Source organism: Pogona vitticeps, chromosome 11, assembly GCF_051106095.1.
Source record: "Pogona vitticeps strain Pit_001003342236 chromosome 11, PviZW2.1, whole genome shotgun sequence".
Classification (NCBI taxonomy): domain Eukaryota; kingdom Metazoa; phylum Chordata; class Lepidosauria; order Squamata; family Agamidae; genus Pogona; species Pogona vitticeps.
In genome coordinates, this window is record NC_135793.1 from 2,674,034 (window position 1) to 2,690,689 (window position 16,656).

Here is a 16,656-nt window from a genome sequence, read left to right on the forward strand (position 1 = left end):
CGAGAAATGGGTTTTCAATTTGCCAACCTCGGAAGGATGGAAAGCTGAGTGAACCTCAAGACAGCTCCCTGGGATTGAACCCTGGTCGTGAGCAGAGTTTTGGCTGCACGACTGCAGTTTAACCACTGCACCACGAGGCTCCTTAAAGCGGTCTAGGGTTCACTATTCCATGTGAAATTGGAACCACCCATCATCTTCGAACTAAAAAAAATCAAACCAGATCTGCAAAGGCAAAGAGTATTAAAAAGGTAAGGTGTGTCCGGCATATCGGAAATTTGTTTGCAGATAATATATTGAAGATATTCAAAGATGTTCATCATGAGGAACATCTATACCTTCACGACCACTGCGGAGCCGTGTACGAACCAGCCATCCTTACTGCTTCTAGAATACCTGCCTCCCATGCTTTTTGCTTCCAGCTCCTTTTAACCTTCATATAGAATGGATCTTAACATATTAATTTGCTTTTAATTTTACCTATATTCCCTACACATCCATAATTTTAAATCATCCAGTGCTTTGGTATGAATAAAGAAAGACGTGAACCCCTGGCTGGATAGCTCAGTGGTTCAGGTCTCTGGCTACAGAGCCAGAGGTTGGGAGTTCGGTTCCCCCACTATGTGCCTCCTGGGAGAACAGCCAGCCTGGGTAGCCTTGGGCCAGCTGCACCATGTTCCCAGGGCACCCCTGGAAAAAGGGAAGGGTAAAGCACTTCTGAATACTCTCTACCTAGAAAATCCCATCGGTCAGAATTGACTTAATGGCACACAACTATTATTATTATTCGCAGTTCCACCTCCCTGTTAGGATGAGCTGACCTTGATATACGCCACTCAGTTACATCAAAAGACTGAAACAGGGGGAATCCAATGGGTTGTTTCCACCAGTCAGTCCAAAACTCAAATCTCATCTTTCGGTTGTACGAATCAGCGCTACTCTCAAATCACAGGGAGTGAGCCAAAGCTTTTGAGCCAATTCTGAAGAACAGGTAAAGACCAAGAAATTGTCTTATTCAATGGGTTGACTCTGGACAGAGGGGGCATGATTAGCAGGCTAAGTTATCCTCCCTGGCAGGTTGAGTATTCAAGGTCATATTTTTTCCAACCAGCCATGCCATTTTCACTGGGATTTTAACTCAGCAAAATAACTAACCAAGAAGAAAGCTCAGCTGGAATTTCTTGATGCTAATGGTTATTTAATTTTTGACGGCTGGTACTACAGACCTCCTCAGACGGCATCTGTGTTCTTTGGTGAGCAAGGCTAATCGACAAAAATAAATGTTCAGCTGCTTGAGGAGACAAAAGAGCTAGAAGTTGAGATCTTTCTTTTGCAAGGGGGCTTGCCCACACAGAGAGCTAGAAAAGAATTTAATTGGGTCCCTATTTCCCTGATGAAAGTCGCGATTTAGCACCTCCTGGGAGTGGGTGAAAGACCAAGCACTTCCTGCCTCCAAAATTCACACATTCGCAAGCTCTGCAGTGTATTTGGGCGGGAGGCAGAATAAAGGCAAAACAATGAGTACTTTTTAACCACACAGATGGCTGAAAACCGGTACAGCTGAACAAATGTGCCGAAACACTTTAGTTGGTGGGAAATCTGCTTTGGAAACGGCAGCATTGAATCGGTCTATTTAACTGTGTTTAGTTAAAAATGAGCTTGCTGGATAGCTCAGCGAGTTAGGTCTCTGGCTGTGGAATCAGGGGTTGGGAGTTCGATCCCTCTCTTTGCCTCCTAGGGGAAAGAGCCAACCTGGGTGGCCTTGGGCAAGCTGCACAGTCCCACAGTGCCCCTAGTGGAAGGGAATGGAAACCCACTTTTGAGTACTGTAGTCTCTACCTGGGAAACTCTGAAAGGTCAGCGTAAAGTAGAATGGACTTAACAGTACATAATTATTATTATTAGTTAGAAACGTAGGAAAACATGGGGGAAACCTTTTGTGCACAAAATCACTTCCGTGTCAGAAAAAAATCACCTCAATTATACAGTACAGGTAAGCAGAGGAGACGTGAGATTTATGCCGATATATGCGACCAGCAATTTAGCTTACGTGGAAGTTTTTTGCTTCCAAAATCCCTTCTTGAAAAGCAAAGCAAAATATTTGAAGAGGAAACTGCAGGGGGCAGTAGAAGACTATGGTGAAAAAGTGGTGTGACCTTAAGCTACGATGGGCCAACCAACTGTGCTTATAGACACGTACAGTCGTAAAATGAATATTATTTCCTACACGTAATTGACTCGTGTAAAAGAGTCTCTTACCCCTTTTGTCTTTTGCATTAAGTTGCTGGAAACATCCATTCCCTCAGCCTTGGCAAAGTGGAAACTAGCCAGTGGGAGATTTCCTTTACAACGCAGAGTGAGGATGTGGCTAGCCAAAGAGATTTTGCTGTCTGAGACAAAGGCCAAGATCCTGGCTCCCAGAGACGCCCTGGCTGCGCAGGCGATTCTGAAAGCGGTGGGCCAAAAAAGTAACTTTTAAAGTTCTGCACTCCCTTGCAATTTTTTTTTAATTGGCACAATATACTGCAAATAGAGTGGGGGACCTGGGTTCAAATCCCCACTCAGACATGGACATTCCCTGAGGGTGATCATGGGAAGTTCTTACATCTTCAGTTCTTACGTACCTCGAAAACCCTATTAAGGGTGGCCATAAATCAAAAATCATTATTGTTTTGAATATTTATATCTGCCTTTCCTTCCATGATGATGTGAATCTGGGTCTCCTAGCCCAAATGCCAACCATGACCCCACACTAGCTTTCCACACTGCAATGCCCGTCATCTGTCACCAATGGCCACGCCAGGTTGGTGCTGATGCGGACCTATCTAGGATGATTTCTACAGCAATGCAAAGGAAAAATGTAGGCAGATCAAAGCTCAATGGCGATTTTCACTCCCTGGATCACAACCGTAACCCTAACCTGCAGAAAATAAATTGGACCTCGGGAGGGGAGGAACCCACATAACGCAGTGACGACAACAGAGGAGGGGCGGCGAAATCCTGAAGAGGGCAGGACCTGATTTCCTGTTCAAAGCTTGACCTTTTATTGTTTTATTAGAGTTTTTATTTGGAAGCTACGTAAACCCATCCAGGTTTTTTGGGTCAATTCAGTCTCCTCGACTGGGATCGGTCAACTTTTATTATGCTCCAAGAAAGGAGGAAAGTTTTCAACCCCACAGCCATTTCCTCCTGCCTCCAAAACCCAAGAAGAGTCTGCAGACAAAGGAGATATCCAGTCTCTCCTTCCCCTCACCTTCCCTTGTCTTATTTTGCCACCTTAAAAAAGGTCTCATCTGCAGTTGATGGCAGAAGAATAGGAAGGGGGGGCCCCTGTGAGCCTCAATCCCACAGTTAATCCGAACAAGAGCAGACTCCCCACCCGTTGGACCCAGAGGATGTACCGATGAGTCATTTCACAGGAACTTTGTGGGACTAATAATTGGACTTGTGCCATTTTTCTTCTTTTTAAAAACGAAAAAAGGGGCAGCCGAGGGTGAAGTTTAGCACACAAAAGACAGGAAAAGCAAGGCGGCACTTTTTCCCATACAAGGGGATTTTTTTTTTCATCCCAGAAAAAAAAAAAAAAAGCAAAACAACCCCAGCGGAAAGAGGCCAGGCAAAGCCGCCTTGGTCTGCGACCATTTAGAGGACCTCTCAAGTCACAAGGGATGACTGGCTGCACACAAGAGGCTGACACGGCGGGCCTCTTTTGTGGAGATGTTTTCCTACCCGTTGCAGCCTTGCAAGAGGCAGGAGGGGAGGGGAATTCACAGAAATATCAACATTTTGAGAGACTTCATTCTTTGGTGTGGCCTTCACGACTCCTGCTTGGTGCCATCCCTTGACCAGCTTGAGATACAAGCGGACCATTATTTTCCTGACCTAGAATGCCACCCAAATGATATCTGGTGCATTAATTCTCCAGACACAATATTTTTGGGTTGTTTAATGCATCAGGGTGACTGCAGACCCCCTTCACAGATTGCTCCCCTGTCGTGGCGAAGAGGCTTGAGTCATTCAGAGAAGCGATGGGCTACGTCGTGCAGGGACACCCAAGACGGACAGGTCACGGTGGAGAGTTCTGACTCAACGCAATCCACCTGGAGCAGGAACTGGCAAGCCACTCCAGGATCTTTGCCAAGAAAACCCCATGGACAGAAACAAAAGGCTAAAAGATATGATGCTGGAAGATGAGCCCCTCAGGTTGGAAGGCGTCCAACAGGCTACTGAGGAAGAGCGGAGGACAAGGAGCTCCAGAGCTAATGAAGCGTCAAAGAATCCAGACACGGTGGAAGAAAACAACCACCCATGCTCACACTTGGGTGCGCCTGCGCGTGACACACTTGAGAGGTGGCCCGGAAGGAGTCGTAGGACCAGGAGGCGGTTGGAGAAAACATCAACTGCTTTCAACTGGGGAAAAGTTGAGTGCTTTCACACACCATGGTGGAAATTTCAGCTGTCCCTGGAGGGGACAGCTTTCTACAAAACAATGCCTTCCCCATGACCTGTGCTAGCATTTGAAAAGTAATTTCTTGTTGGTACTTAGCACGATGTTAATGAAGCAACTTGCTTCATTCCTCACTCTGTTATTCATTTTTAAAATAACTTTTCTGCTGGGTTGGGTTTGCATAATCAAGGGCTGGAATACAACAGTAGGGTGCAACTAGAGGAGGCGCATTGAATTCGTGATTTGGCAAGTCAACAGCTGGTTGGGGGTTCGATTCCCCCTCTGTGCCTCCTTGATCCATAAGGTCCCTTCCAGCTCTGTCGTTCGATGTCTAAAGGCAGCCCTTAGAAGGCCCATTCCAAATGAAACCCAGTTTGGCAACAGATGATCTTCACAACCTGTTGCCAACATGCCATTCCTGGGCACGTTAATCAAGAGGGTGGCAGCTGCCAACCTGCAGGCGTCCCTGGAGGAAGCGGATAGTCTGGATCCATTTCAGTTGGGGGTTCAGGCTGCACCAAGGGGTTGGAAGGATATGGATCACCCTGCAAGACCATCGCCTGAGAGAGGCAGGCAGGGAGAGTGTAACCCGGATGGTCCTCCTGGATCTTTCTGCCGCTTTGGGCACAACAAATGACACCACCCTTCTGAGACCCGTTATGGACACTGGGGCTTGGGCTGGGTGTTTATCTTTGCGAAAATGTAAGAGTTTTAGAGCAATTTTATACTTTATGTTACTTTTCTTTGTTATTATGCACTGCCCAGAGTATCAATTTGCTGGATGGACAGTATTTCAATTGCTAAGGAAGGAAGGAAGGAAGGAAGGAAGGAAGGAAGGAAGGAAGGAAGGAAGGAAGGAAGGAAGGAAGGAAGGAAGGAAGGAAGGAAGGAAGGAAGGAAGGAAGGAAGTGCTGACCATAGCCTATAAAACTATTAATGGATTGGGACCTTGATATTTGGTGGTATGTCTCTCTCACAAAATAGCTACCTTAATCTTAAATCTTAAAACTGCAGAGCTGGAAGGGACCCTATATAGATCATGGAGTCCAGCCCCTGTCAAGGAGGCCCAGAGGGGGAATCGAACTCCCAACCTCTGGCTCTACAGCTAGAGACCTAAATCACTGAGCTACCCAACAGTTCCCTCTCATCTACTAATCACAGTCCATGGTGTTAAGAACTGTAAAACCCAAGGAGGCCATTAAAAGCCAACACTAGGAACAGAGATTTGTCAGTCGTGGCCCCCTTCCCTCCAGAATAAGCTTCCTGCAGGGTTTCCCTAGGAGCCATCTCTTCCTAACTATAGCATTATATAAAGCTGCCCTTCTACTAGCGGTGAATATTGTCCTGAGATGCCCAAATGAATTTAAAGTTGTGTGCTTCTATTTAAAGTTTGGTTCATTGTTTTAGCTAACAACAAGGTCGGTTGTATTTTATTGCATTTTTATGGTATTTATGGTCGTATTCAAATTGTGGAAACTCATTTTATGATCTGATTGTATATGGTGGACCTCCCAGAGAGTGATAACACTGATGCGGTGGTATAGTGGAAATAATACGATCCATTCTGCTACCCAATTAGTGATGAACACATCATTGCCCATCCGTCCCGATAGCACAGAAATCGGGGCTCTCTCTGTTCAAGAGAGATGAGAGAATGTTAGCCAGAAACTGTAAATAAATCATCTGGTCCAACTAAATCATTCAGAATAACTGTTTGGCAACAATTTCCCAAAGGCTGGTTGTCTTGTGTGCTGCATTAATTCCCCTCACCATGGACTTCTTGTGGACTGATTTAAAAGCCAGGGGGGCGCTGGGTTGTTTGGGCTGAAGACAGAGGACCCCTATCACTATGACAATTTCGGTGTGTTTAGAAACCATTGGAGATCTTCCCTGGCAGGTGAGACGTCAACCTAGATATTGATTTCCGGATACTGTTAAGTCCCCTTAGGGTTCATGTTCATGCATCAATGTGCATGTGCAGAGGGGGAGGAAGGGAAGAACGCAATCGCACAAAGGAAGCCCAGGGAGGAAGCTGAACCTTGAAGGAAGAACAGCTTTGGTTCTACACACACACACACTAACAGCATTCTCGTCGAAAAGGCATCCCGTCAACACAAAGCAAATAGGGGCAAAGGCTTCTTAGGGCCATGAATCAGAAAGCAGGGATTGCTCATGACAGACACCGTTGGCGCTTATGCTGGTCTTTGCACAGTGGTGGATGAAGACAAGATGGAGCAGAACGGATCGTACCCCTTCAGATCCCGGTGGAAGGAAATTGCATTCGTATACACTTGATTTTTGAGCCCTTTGTCCCCATCTTCTATCTCCGAAGGAATTTCCTAAATGATTTTTAAAAGTCTAAGGTTCTCTCCTCTCTCTTCCCACAGTCACTGCAGGAGCTATTTCTGCTGAACGGAGACTCTTTCCAGAGTTTTCAGAAGTGGTTTACCCTTCCCTTCCTCTAGGGCTACTGTGGGGCCACTCTGTAGCTTGCCCAGGGCCACCCAGGCTGCTTCTTCTCTTGGGAGCGTTGCTGTCTTGATGGCTCCATGATTTGGGTCTGTGTTGGGAGTTCGATTCCCCATTGTGCCTCCTGAGAAGAGCCAGCCTGTGTATCCCTGGGCAAGCTGCACAGTCCTAGGGCACCCCCCAGAAGAAGGGAAGGGGAAACCGCTTCTGAGTGCTGTTTGTCTAGAAAATCTTGAAAAAGAGTTCCGTAAGTAAGAATTAAGTTGACGGAACATGCTTATTATTAATAATGTACATCTTAGCTTCCCAAGTTCCCATGGGTGTGTCTGCTCTAGTTGGGAATAACAACTGGATTTCTAGTTTCGGGCCATAACCCACCAGAACACACCCAGAACACACACACACACAAGATTTTTGGAGTTGTCGATTAAAGAAGGAAGTTCTTCTAAGCCCTGCAAACCAGCCATAACAAGGTTAAAGTTGACAGCCAGTCAGCCAGGAAGAAGCACCTACCTTTCCAGGGTCGAACTCATTAAAGGCAACAATGGTGCACAGGACAGGACGGCCAACCCCCCTGTATTTGGGATGTTCCACTTTGCGAGGTTGCCTCACAGGGTGGGGTTGTAACGGTGCAGCATTTCCACCCACTTCGACAGAACAGCACTCTTGACCTAGTGTTCCTCGGTCACATTCTGGGCAGCTTAAAATATCAGGCGGGCAGGTACTGTGAATGTCCTCCAAAATGCTGGCCAAGCCCTGACTCTCGGACAGCCCTGAGCTAACATTCAAAGTATCGACCGGGAAACTCTCCGAACCCTGGGGATCTGCAGGAGGGGGCCTTCCTAGATCCTCATTATCTGCTTGCACCCTGTCCGTATGCTGGGCATCCCCTATAAAGCTCTCTGGTGTCTGCATATCTGCTAATACAGTTCCCACACCTGGGATATCAGCTGGCGTCCATTCTAGGTCTAGGGTACTTTGGGAAATTCCACCCAGGTACTCCATATCTACAGCAGTGCTGGAAGAAGTCCTAGCATCAACTGGCCTTCTGGCTAGGTCGCAGTCCTCAAGGAGAGTTCTTGAAAAAGTGGGAATATCCTCCAAAGTGTCGGTTAGGCTCAGCATACCCTGGTCAGTCCTAGATATCTCTGCAACTGATTCCCTATAACGACACTCTTCCGAGTTCACAGGAGAAAAGTATATCACATCTGCATCATTGGTCCTGATCTTCAGAGACTCTTGAGGCTTTGAATCAGAAGCATGCAAGGTCTGGGGATGGTCTAAAGTCTCAGTGGCTGAGTCGTGAGCATTGCCCTGAGCCCAAGAACCCAACGTCCAGGCGTCGGTTGGAACGGTACCAACGCCCCGATCCCCTATATTATTATGAGGTATGTCTTGAATCGGTGGCAGTTCCGTAGCCAGACGGCCAACAAACACACAGTCTTCCGGAGATTCTGAGAGGGGGAAAGTAGGTAAACCTGCGCTGGGGGGTAAGAAAGATATTTCACTAAAGCTGCTCTTTTCGCTGAAAACCTCGTGGGAAATCTCCGGATTTGTATTTCCTTGGGGCGGCTCTTTACTAGCCGTGCTTTTAGAGCTTTGGTTATCCCAAATCCCAGAATCCGGGGACAATCCCGTTGAAGAGAAACCACTGGCGCTGTCATTGGCAATGATCAGGGGCTGCCGCCGAGCGTTAAACGCTTGCCTTCGGCACCCGGACCTGAAATTGGCTCTCGGTTCTTCCTGCGAAAAAGTTTTTGAAGATCCCCGCCACTTCCTAGCCACCTCGGCGACGCTGTTGAAGAACCGAAGAACCCCACCAAAGTGGCCGCTCTTTGCTGCGTGGCTGGTCTTTTTAGGTTGGCCAAGCCTTTCCTCATGTTTCAACTCAAGGTCAAAGTTGGGAGCAGTGTTCTCCATGGCATGCTCTAAATCCTGAAAATCGGACTCTTCCCTCTGGCTTAGGGGTTCTGAACAGTCTTTGTTCATTGGGGAAATCCCTTTGAGATAACTCCAGACCTCCGAACTTCGTCCTTTCTTATTCTCGACGGAAACGACAGAATGTCTTTGTTGATGGTCCTCTTGTAGCGCTCCCGTTTCCAGAGCGGTCTCAAAGACAAGAGCCCCACCCCTTTGAGTTGACATTTTGGGACCATCGTTACGAGTATCATCTCTATTTAGATCAGTGCCAAGGCTCTTCTGCCATTTAATTTCACTGGAGTCAAGATCCAGCACACAGCTATTTAACTCGACATCTTCAAAGGAAGTATCCAGATCCTCAATGTAACCGGCATACGAATGACGGTAAGGCCGTTGGCCACCACTCAGCTTCTTCACTCTTTGAAGAGCTTTTTGCTCAAGATCTTCCTGAGTTTCCACAGAAATAATGATAGCTTTGGGTTTGGATGCATTCTTAGAGGTGCCGGATGACCTGAGCTTCTTAAAGGACCTCACCCTTTCCATGAAGGTCATCTTACGACTTTGCTCCAAGATGTCCACATTATCGCCAAAAAGAATCATGGACTGCGGTCTCTTGGAGTTCATGGCCGACCCTTTCCGACGGCTAACAAAATTCCAAATCCGATTGGCACGGGTCTTCTTTTTCGATTTTGAGACCTCTTCCTTTTCATCGTGGTTGAACCCAACGGAGTTACAATAAAGATCGGTGCTTTGATCCTTTGGCTTGCCTTGCAAGGTCTTGCTTCCATGCCCATTGGGAACTGGCCAAGAGCAATCATGCTGGCAGTCGCCAACAAGTTCCATACTTCCAGCTGACAACTCCGATGCCACAGGGTCACACATCCATGGCCACACAATCTTTTTCTTTGGCAGAGCTGGAAGGGAAAAACAGAAAATAATTCAATCAAATTTTGAATTGTTGTGTGTAAACTTTTTAAAACAACAGGCAGACTGTATTTCTGAAAATAGCAATGCTGAATGGGATTGTAACACAGACACACTGTTAAAGTTTTCCCACCCACTCCCGCCCCCACAAGGGACAACGTGGTCCCAGTCTAACTCCCGTGGCCTCTGTACTGTATCAGCCATTTGTTAAAGAAGAAAAAAATCAACTGTACAAAGACAAGCCATGTGACAAAGGTGACATCGAGTTGGATTCGCTGTGACAGCATCAGAAAACAAATCATTCAAAGAGAGAACAAAAGGGGTCAAGTGAATTTATCGGACAAGCTTCATCTCCCGTGATGGATTTCCGGAAAAGAAATAATGGTTTATTGATCATAAAGCTTGATAGTCCCGTTTTTGGCAGTGGTGGTGAGGGAAGCTCCTTCCAAGGCAGTTTACAGCCTATCTAAAATACAGTATTATTTAAAATTCAGTACCTGGGTATGTAATGCTGTTGTCATTTTCTGCATCTCCCTTTGTGTTATTCCCAACCCTGCCACCGCAACCACAGACATGGTGTGGCAAAACTGGTGGCCTCAATATTCTCCTCCATCTGAGGAGGTAGACCTGTAACCCCAGAAAAGTTCACAGCAAGATCACTCTGTTTTCCTTACAGGCGCCACAAGAGCGAGTTTTTAGTTTTTGGCTCTACACCCTTGAGCAGACACCCAAGACGTGTCTTTTAAATGTTGACAATGAAGAAACTGAAATTGCTGAAGGCTTGGAATATCTCTGTTCAGTCATCACTCCGAATGGAGACCATCGCCAAGAAACCAGAAGGAGGCTGAGACTCATAAGAGTAGCAATAAGGGAACTAGAGAAGATCATCAAGTGTAAGGACGTGTCACTAGAAACCAAGACCGCTGTACTCCCAATTTTGGACAACAACAACAACAACAACAACAACAACAACAACAACAACAACAACAACAACAACAACAACAACAACAACAACAACAACAGCAACAGCAACAACAACAGAGACAGGGAGGTAAGCCTTTGGGTTCAACAACTGCAGAATAATGTGTGCGAGAGAGAATCCGTGGGTGAGACAGATAATGAGGATTTCCCGCGCTACTAAAGACACGTCACATGTGCCACGTGCACACCAATACTGTCGTGAGCCCTAGAGACAGAAAGAGTGCCCAGAATTCAAAGACCTAGAATTCAAGGTCGTGTGTGTGTGATCCTCTGTCATAGAAGTCTTCGGCTAGCTAAGAAGTCCCAGGATTTCATAAACTGAAGCCATTATATTGAAAGTGGGATTCCAATTAAGGTCTATCTACTGGAGAACGGAGCACACGAGCAAGCCGGAGCAGCGCTTCCCAACCTTGAGAACCTCCCCAGAGTTTCTCGGACTACAACTCCCTGAAGCCTTCACCACGAGCTGTGCTGGCCAGGATTTCTGGGAGTTGTAGTCCAAGAACCTCTTTGGGGGAGTAACCCATGGTTGGGAACTCTCAAACTCAATGGAGTGTTTTGGCCACTTGGTGTGTTGATTTCAGGGTGGGGGAGCAGGAAAAGAGCATGATTAAAAAAAATACATCGAAATGTATTTCCCTCAAGGCATCCGAGGAAATTCTGTCGCGGCTTCAATGTCTTCATATCCGTTCCTCTCCAGGAAGGCAAGCCGGATGAAGACAGGAAAGCAAATAAATCGGGTAACAAACAGTCCCAGTAACCCCTGAGAGAAATATTTCTCTCCCAGATGTTCTTTAGATTCAAAGCGTGCCCACTTCCCTCCATCTAGAGAAGAAAAGAAGCCCCCTTCAATCGTGCTGCATTTCTCTACCGCCACCAAAAAAATAGGAGGAAACAGATGTTCAGCCATACAGCGATACGAAGATCGCTTGCTTGATACGGCTTCCTCGTTTCGACTGGGGCAAGCCCGTAGCGGGAGACTCGAAGGAGCAGCCTGTGCGGTTCCACAGAGAGGACGGAAAGCAAATCGGGGCGCAACGGTCCCTCGCCGGCCATTGGGAGAAAAATTATTTCTTTCCACGTAATCGATGAAATGTTAGAGAAGACACCTTCGGATTGCCAGGAACAGCCCATCGTGGGCAAACCCAAAGCGATGAACTTAGTAATAAGGCAGACCGTCTAATGTGTAACTTGGTGCACAATAGCACTGGCTTCTTAAATAGCGGCAAGACGTCATCAAATGTTAGGCCATGTGCATCGTGCCAGCGTAGAATAACTCTGGGATTTTGGCCAGAGGGTTCTGAACAATATTCTCTTCGGTTCTTTCCCACGTGGGGGCTAGAAGTGGCATAAAGAGAGAACAAGGTGGTTATTTGGTTTTGTTAAAGGGATATCTCTCAGTCCCACCACTGGTGGGGACACAGGAGAGAGCCTTCTCTGTGGCTGCTCCTTTAGACTTTGGAACTCCCTCCCACTGGAGGTCTGGCCGGCCCCATCTTTGCTGTCCTTCCGCAAGCAGGCCAAGACCTTTCTCTTCAGGCAGGCTTTTCCCTCAACAACTGGCGTCCTGAGGGGGGGTTTTTTAAATGGAGTGCTGTGGTCTGTCACTTTTAAATCTGCTTTTGGTGTTGGTTTTGTTTACTATTTTTAGAGTGTTCTTGGTTTGGTTCTTTTAAAAATATGAGCATACTTACTGTTATTAGCTTTTAAATGTTGGTGCTCGATAACGCACGCTGTCTTGGGTCCATTTTAAAGAGAAAGACGGGGCAACAGATACTTTAAATAAACGAAACAGAATTATCTATGATCCCAGCAAGCCCCTTACCAGCTGCCTGGAGGAAATGAAGGATGAAGCCAAGAAAGAGCAGGCAAGTGTTGTAATGGCTGGAAAACACAGCTGCCGGCCAGATCCCAACCTCCTCCATTAACAGATCAGAGACTGCGGAGATCAAAGGGCAGAATCTGTCCCTTCTTTAGCTCAAGGAAGGTCACCAGTTCAAAGCCTGTTGGGGACTTGAAAACTTGACCAGATAATGGCACCGGGTATCAAAAAGTGCTATTTAGATTCATACACAAGAACATACTGTATGTATCTGTAGGCACATATATATCTTTTTTAAAAAAAATCAAATATGAGCAAAACTGAGGCTGCGGTCACACTATCACTTTGAATCTATGTCTGTTCAGCCTTTTTTATTAACCAGGTTCCGAGCACGTGATATTTAAATCGGTGACCATATCTGCATGCACTGAATGGAAATCGATTTGTTTCTGGTGATTTCAACCGTTTTTGGTGTATAACCTAATGAAACCGACATTTCCACAAAACTGCATTGAACTGAATTAATTTGAGAAGTCCAGTATTTTAAACAGCCTCTGCCGGCCAGTTGGGGGGAAAAAATAATTTTGCAGGCCCTATAAATCAGTTTCATCCTGGCACTGTGTGCACAATAAAATGTAAATTGATTTAAATGATGTTTAAGTACGGTTCTTATTGCTGCCGTGATTGCAGCCGGAAACCATCTTGAGCCTGACTGAAAGTTTCACTCCACGAGTGGTTTTACCACTGCGACTGCCTCAGTGAGTTTTCATGACTGAGTGGGGGGATTTGAACTCGGGCCTCCTTAGTCTTAGTCCGTCACTATGTCCACTAGGCTTCACTGGATATCCACCTACTGCATTTAGCCAGTGTAACATGAGAGAGAATGCCCATTTGGTTCATGTTTGCAAAACTTTTTAAAAAATTGTTTTCAATTCAGAATGGAAAAAACCCAAGACTTTTGAAAATAAAACCCAAATCTGTCACTCCACTGTTCCAAAGTGAAAAGGCCTATGTATGTCCATTTCAGAAATAAAAGTTTATTGTAGGTAGGCGAACAGTAAATATTTGATACCTTTGATAACACATCTAAGAGTCTATAGCAGTGGTTCCCAACCCTCGGTCTCCAGATGTTCTTAGTCTACAACTCCCAGAAGCCTTTACCCCTAGCTGGCTGCCCAGGATTTCTGGGAGTTGTAGTTCAAGCAACTGGGGACTCAAGGTTGGGAACCATTAGTTCACTGGTTCTTAACCTTTGTTACTCAGATGTTTTTGGACTGCAGCTCCCAGAAGCCTTCACCATCAGCTCTGCTGGCTGGGGTTTCTGGGAGTTGCAGTTCAAAAACACCTGAGTAACAAAGGTTAAGAACCACTGCACTAGTTTATAGCATTTTTTCAGGGCTTCTGGGTAGTTAGGAATAACTGGTCTAAAAAAAGCCAATCAGCCATTCCAACGCTACCCTTTTAAGACATCTCTATAAGAAACACATAGAAAGCATAATTCAGAGCAAAATCCACCCCAGACAAGCTGGTCTATCTCATCACAGGTAAGCGCTAAAATGTTTGTGAATCCATTGGAACTGCAGACAAATCAAGTCAACAGCAGTGTCCTAAAAATGGGGGGGGGGGAGAGAGAGAAGAATGGTTTCAGTCTCCCATGGATGATGTTTGAAAAATAATAGTATTTGGAACAAACCCACAAACCAACAGCCGCCCTGCAAGGTGAAGCTGAGATAATTTGCACAGCCCTTCCCCTAAAGGTTTCCAGGTACAGCCAAGCAGGCCCAACAGATTGCTGAAGGGCCAGCTGAAATCGCCCATCTGGTGGATGCCTGCAAATCTGCCCGTCTAAATAAAGCACAAAACGAAATGATGGATTAATATGCATGAAAAAGAAAAATAACACATTTCTTCTGCTACAATGGGAGTCTTTTTAATTTGCAACTCTCGATGGGATGGGCAGGAACCACAGGACTCAAAATGCAGGAGCATCTCTATCCGGGTTTGCCAGTTCAATAACAGAGCCTCAGAGGTCGGGGGAAAACGATATACTGAAACCTCAATTAGAAACACGGAGCTTTCTCACAGCTAAACATCTTCCTCTCATTTCGCTACAGTTCCCGAGCTCAATAACCCTGGCTTCTAGCTGAATACAGATCAATGCTGTGTTGGAATTGGGAAGTCTAATCAATTTCACTGCCTAGACTTAAAAGTAAATGATATCAGTGCAGGTGAGAGGTGGTTACCGACCCATCTTCTCCCCTGTCGTCCTAAAATATCTGTTATTCTTTGTTTATCTGTTATTCAAAACGGCTTTGGGCATGGCAGTGGGATGGATGGTCCTGGATTTATGAATAAGTGGTGTCATCTATTATTGCTTAGGGGGCTGTCATTTAAATAAAAATACTATTGGACCATCTAGGTTGGTGGAGGGTCGGGGAGGGGGCTATATTAGGGTGGTTTCAATCCTTCCTTCCAGAGTGTACTCAAAAGGTACTCTTGGGGTAGCTGTGTTCAACCCCCTGTCCTTTAGTGTGTGATTTCCATCAGGGAATTACCTTATCCCCTGTATTAAGCTGGATTTAGTGGAAAGAGTCATTCAGAATAGAGATGGGTGTAAACCGCAGGTTAACAGTTCGTGCCGGTTCATATAGGGGGCCAAACAGGGGTTTGATGTTTCAAAGCCCCGCCTCCTCTGGCGGGTGCCCACTCAGGGGCAGCGTCCAGAGGAGGCAGGGCAAAGAAGCCGGGCCGCTGCCTCCGATTGGGTGCCCACCAGAGGAGGCGGGGCTTTGAAACATCGAACCTCTGTTTGGGCCCCTAAACGAACCGGCGCGAATGGCCAAACCTGCGGTTCGCGCCCATCTCTAATTCAGAGTTTTGGAGTGAGGAGCCTCCCATCGGTCGGCCACCCCCAGGATTTACTGCTCCTTCTCGCATGACCGTGAGGGAGACGCTGGGGCTCTGGAAGGCTGCCTGGAGTTCATAATGGGCTGGAGGAGGGTGAATGAGCTGAATTCAAATCCTGGGCCCAGAAAAGCAAATGGCAACCCATGCAGGTCCTTCTTCATTGGGGGAGAGGTTGGGGAAGTGTCACTTGATTGCAATATCATGCCTCCATTAGCCACCTGGCTGCCGCATGTTATTCCAATTGACCATTCTGGATCCTCTTCAAGTGGTGCTGTGGCTCAGTAGGCAGTCAGATTCAGGAATTATGATTCAACCCATCCTCAAAGCGATGGTGTTCACCAAGAGGGGAACCGTTTGCCGTCTGGGAATACTTGATTCTGCACTGTCCTTAGATTTCCAGGTGACCATGGGGATGAGAAGGGCCTTCACTCAATTTTACTTTGTGCACCAGCTAGGACCTCTCTGGTGTCAAACCTTAGCTACATCGTGCCTTGACTACTGCAAGGCACTCGGCGTGGGACCATCCTTGAAGAGGATCCAGGATCATCAGCTAGTGCAATACATGGCAGCCGGGTTACTAAGTGGCACATGGTCTTGAGGTCATGTGACCGTCTTATACAGAAAGCCCTGCCAAATGCTTACAGGTCCCAATTTAAGGTTTTGTGTTTTTTTTTAAACCTTCAAAACAAGGATCTTGTTATGAGCCTGCTGAGATGCTAGACCTTCAGAAGGAAAGCTGTGAGAAGTGTCCACTCTTGCGTTTTGAGGAAGCGTGTCAAGACGTACCTTTTTCAACTGAAATATACAATCTAATTCACTGTGATTTTTTTAACTCTTTGTACGCTCCATTTATTTTAACGGGGCTTTTTGGTGTTAAATGTATCTGATTTTAAATTTTTTTTACAGTCAAATTTATATTACATATTTTTTTATTGCTTGACGACAATTGCAAGCTCCCTGGGGTGCTGCTTTGAAGTGTATCCATGTAATTAACCGTAACAATAAATGTGATGTCATAATTAATTGTTGAAATAATAACTTCTGTTAACATTTTAAAGGTAATTTTATAATGTTATGGGGGGGGGGCTCTGAAACATGGCAAAGCTTAGGGCTCCGGCATGCCTTAATCCAGGCTGGGTTGACAGGGGAAGAGCCAACGGTTGCAAAACTGTGCTTGCAAGATTTATCC

General features: G+C 46.1%; 1 protein-coding gene across 3 annotated transcripts in view; it reads right to left on the minus strand.

The window, feature by feature from the left end:
* Positions 1-16,656, minus strand: part of ARHGEF9 (Cdc42 guanine nucleotide exchange factor 9) — a 165,872-nt gene that overhangs the window by 134,779 nt on the left and 14,437 nt on the right. For all 3 annotated transcript variants that reach the window (XM_072981465.2, XM_072981464.2, XM_072981466.2), the window contains exon 2: positions 7,427-9,747. In XM_072981465.2, coding sequence (XP_072837566.2) covers positions 7,427-9,715 — 2,289 coding nt within the window. In that variant the 5' untranslated portion in view covers positions 9,716-9,747. The remainder of the gene's footprint in view (positions 1-7,426; positions 9,748-16,656) is intronic.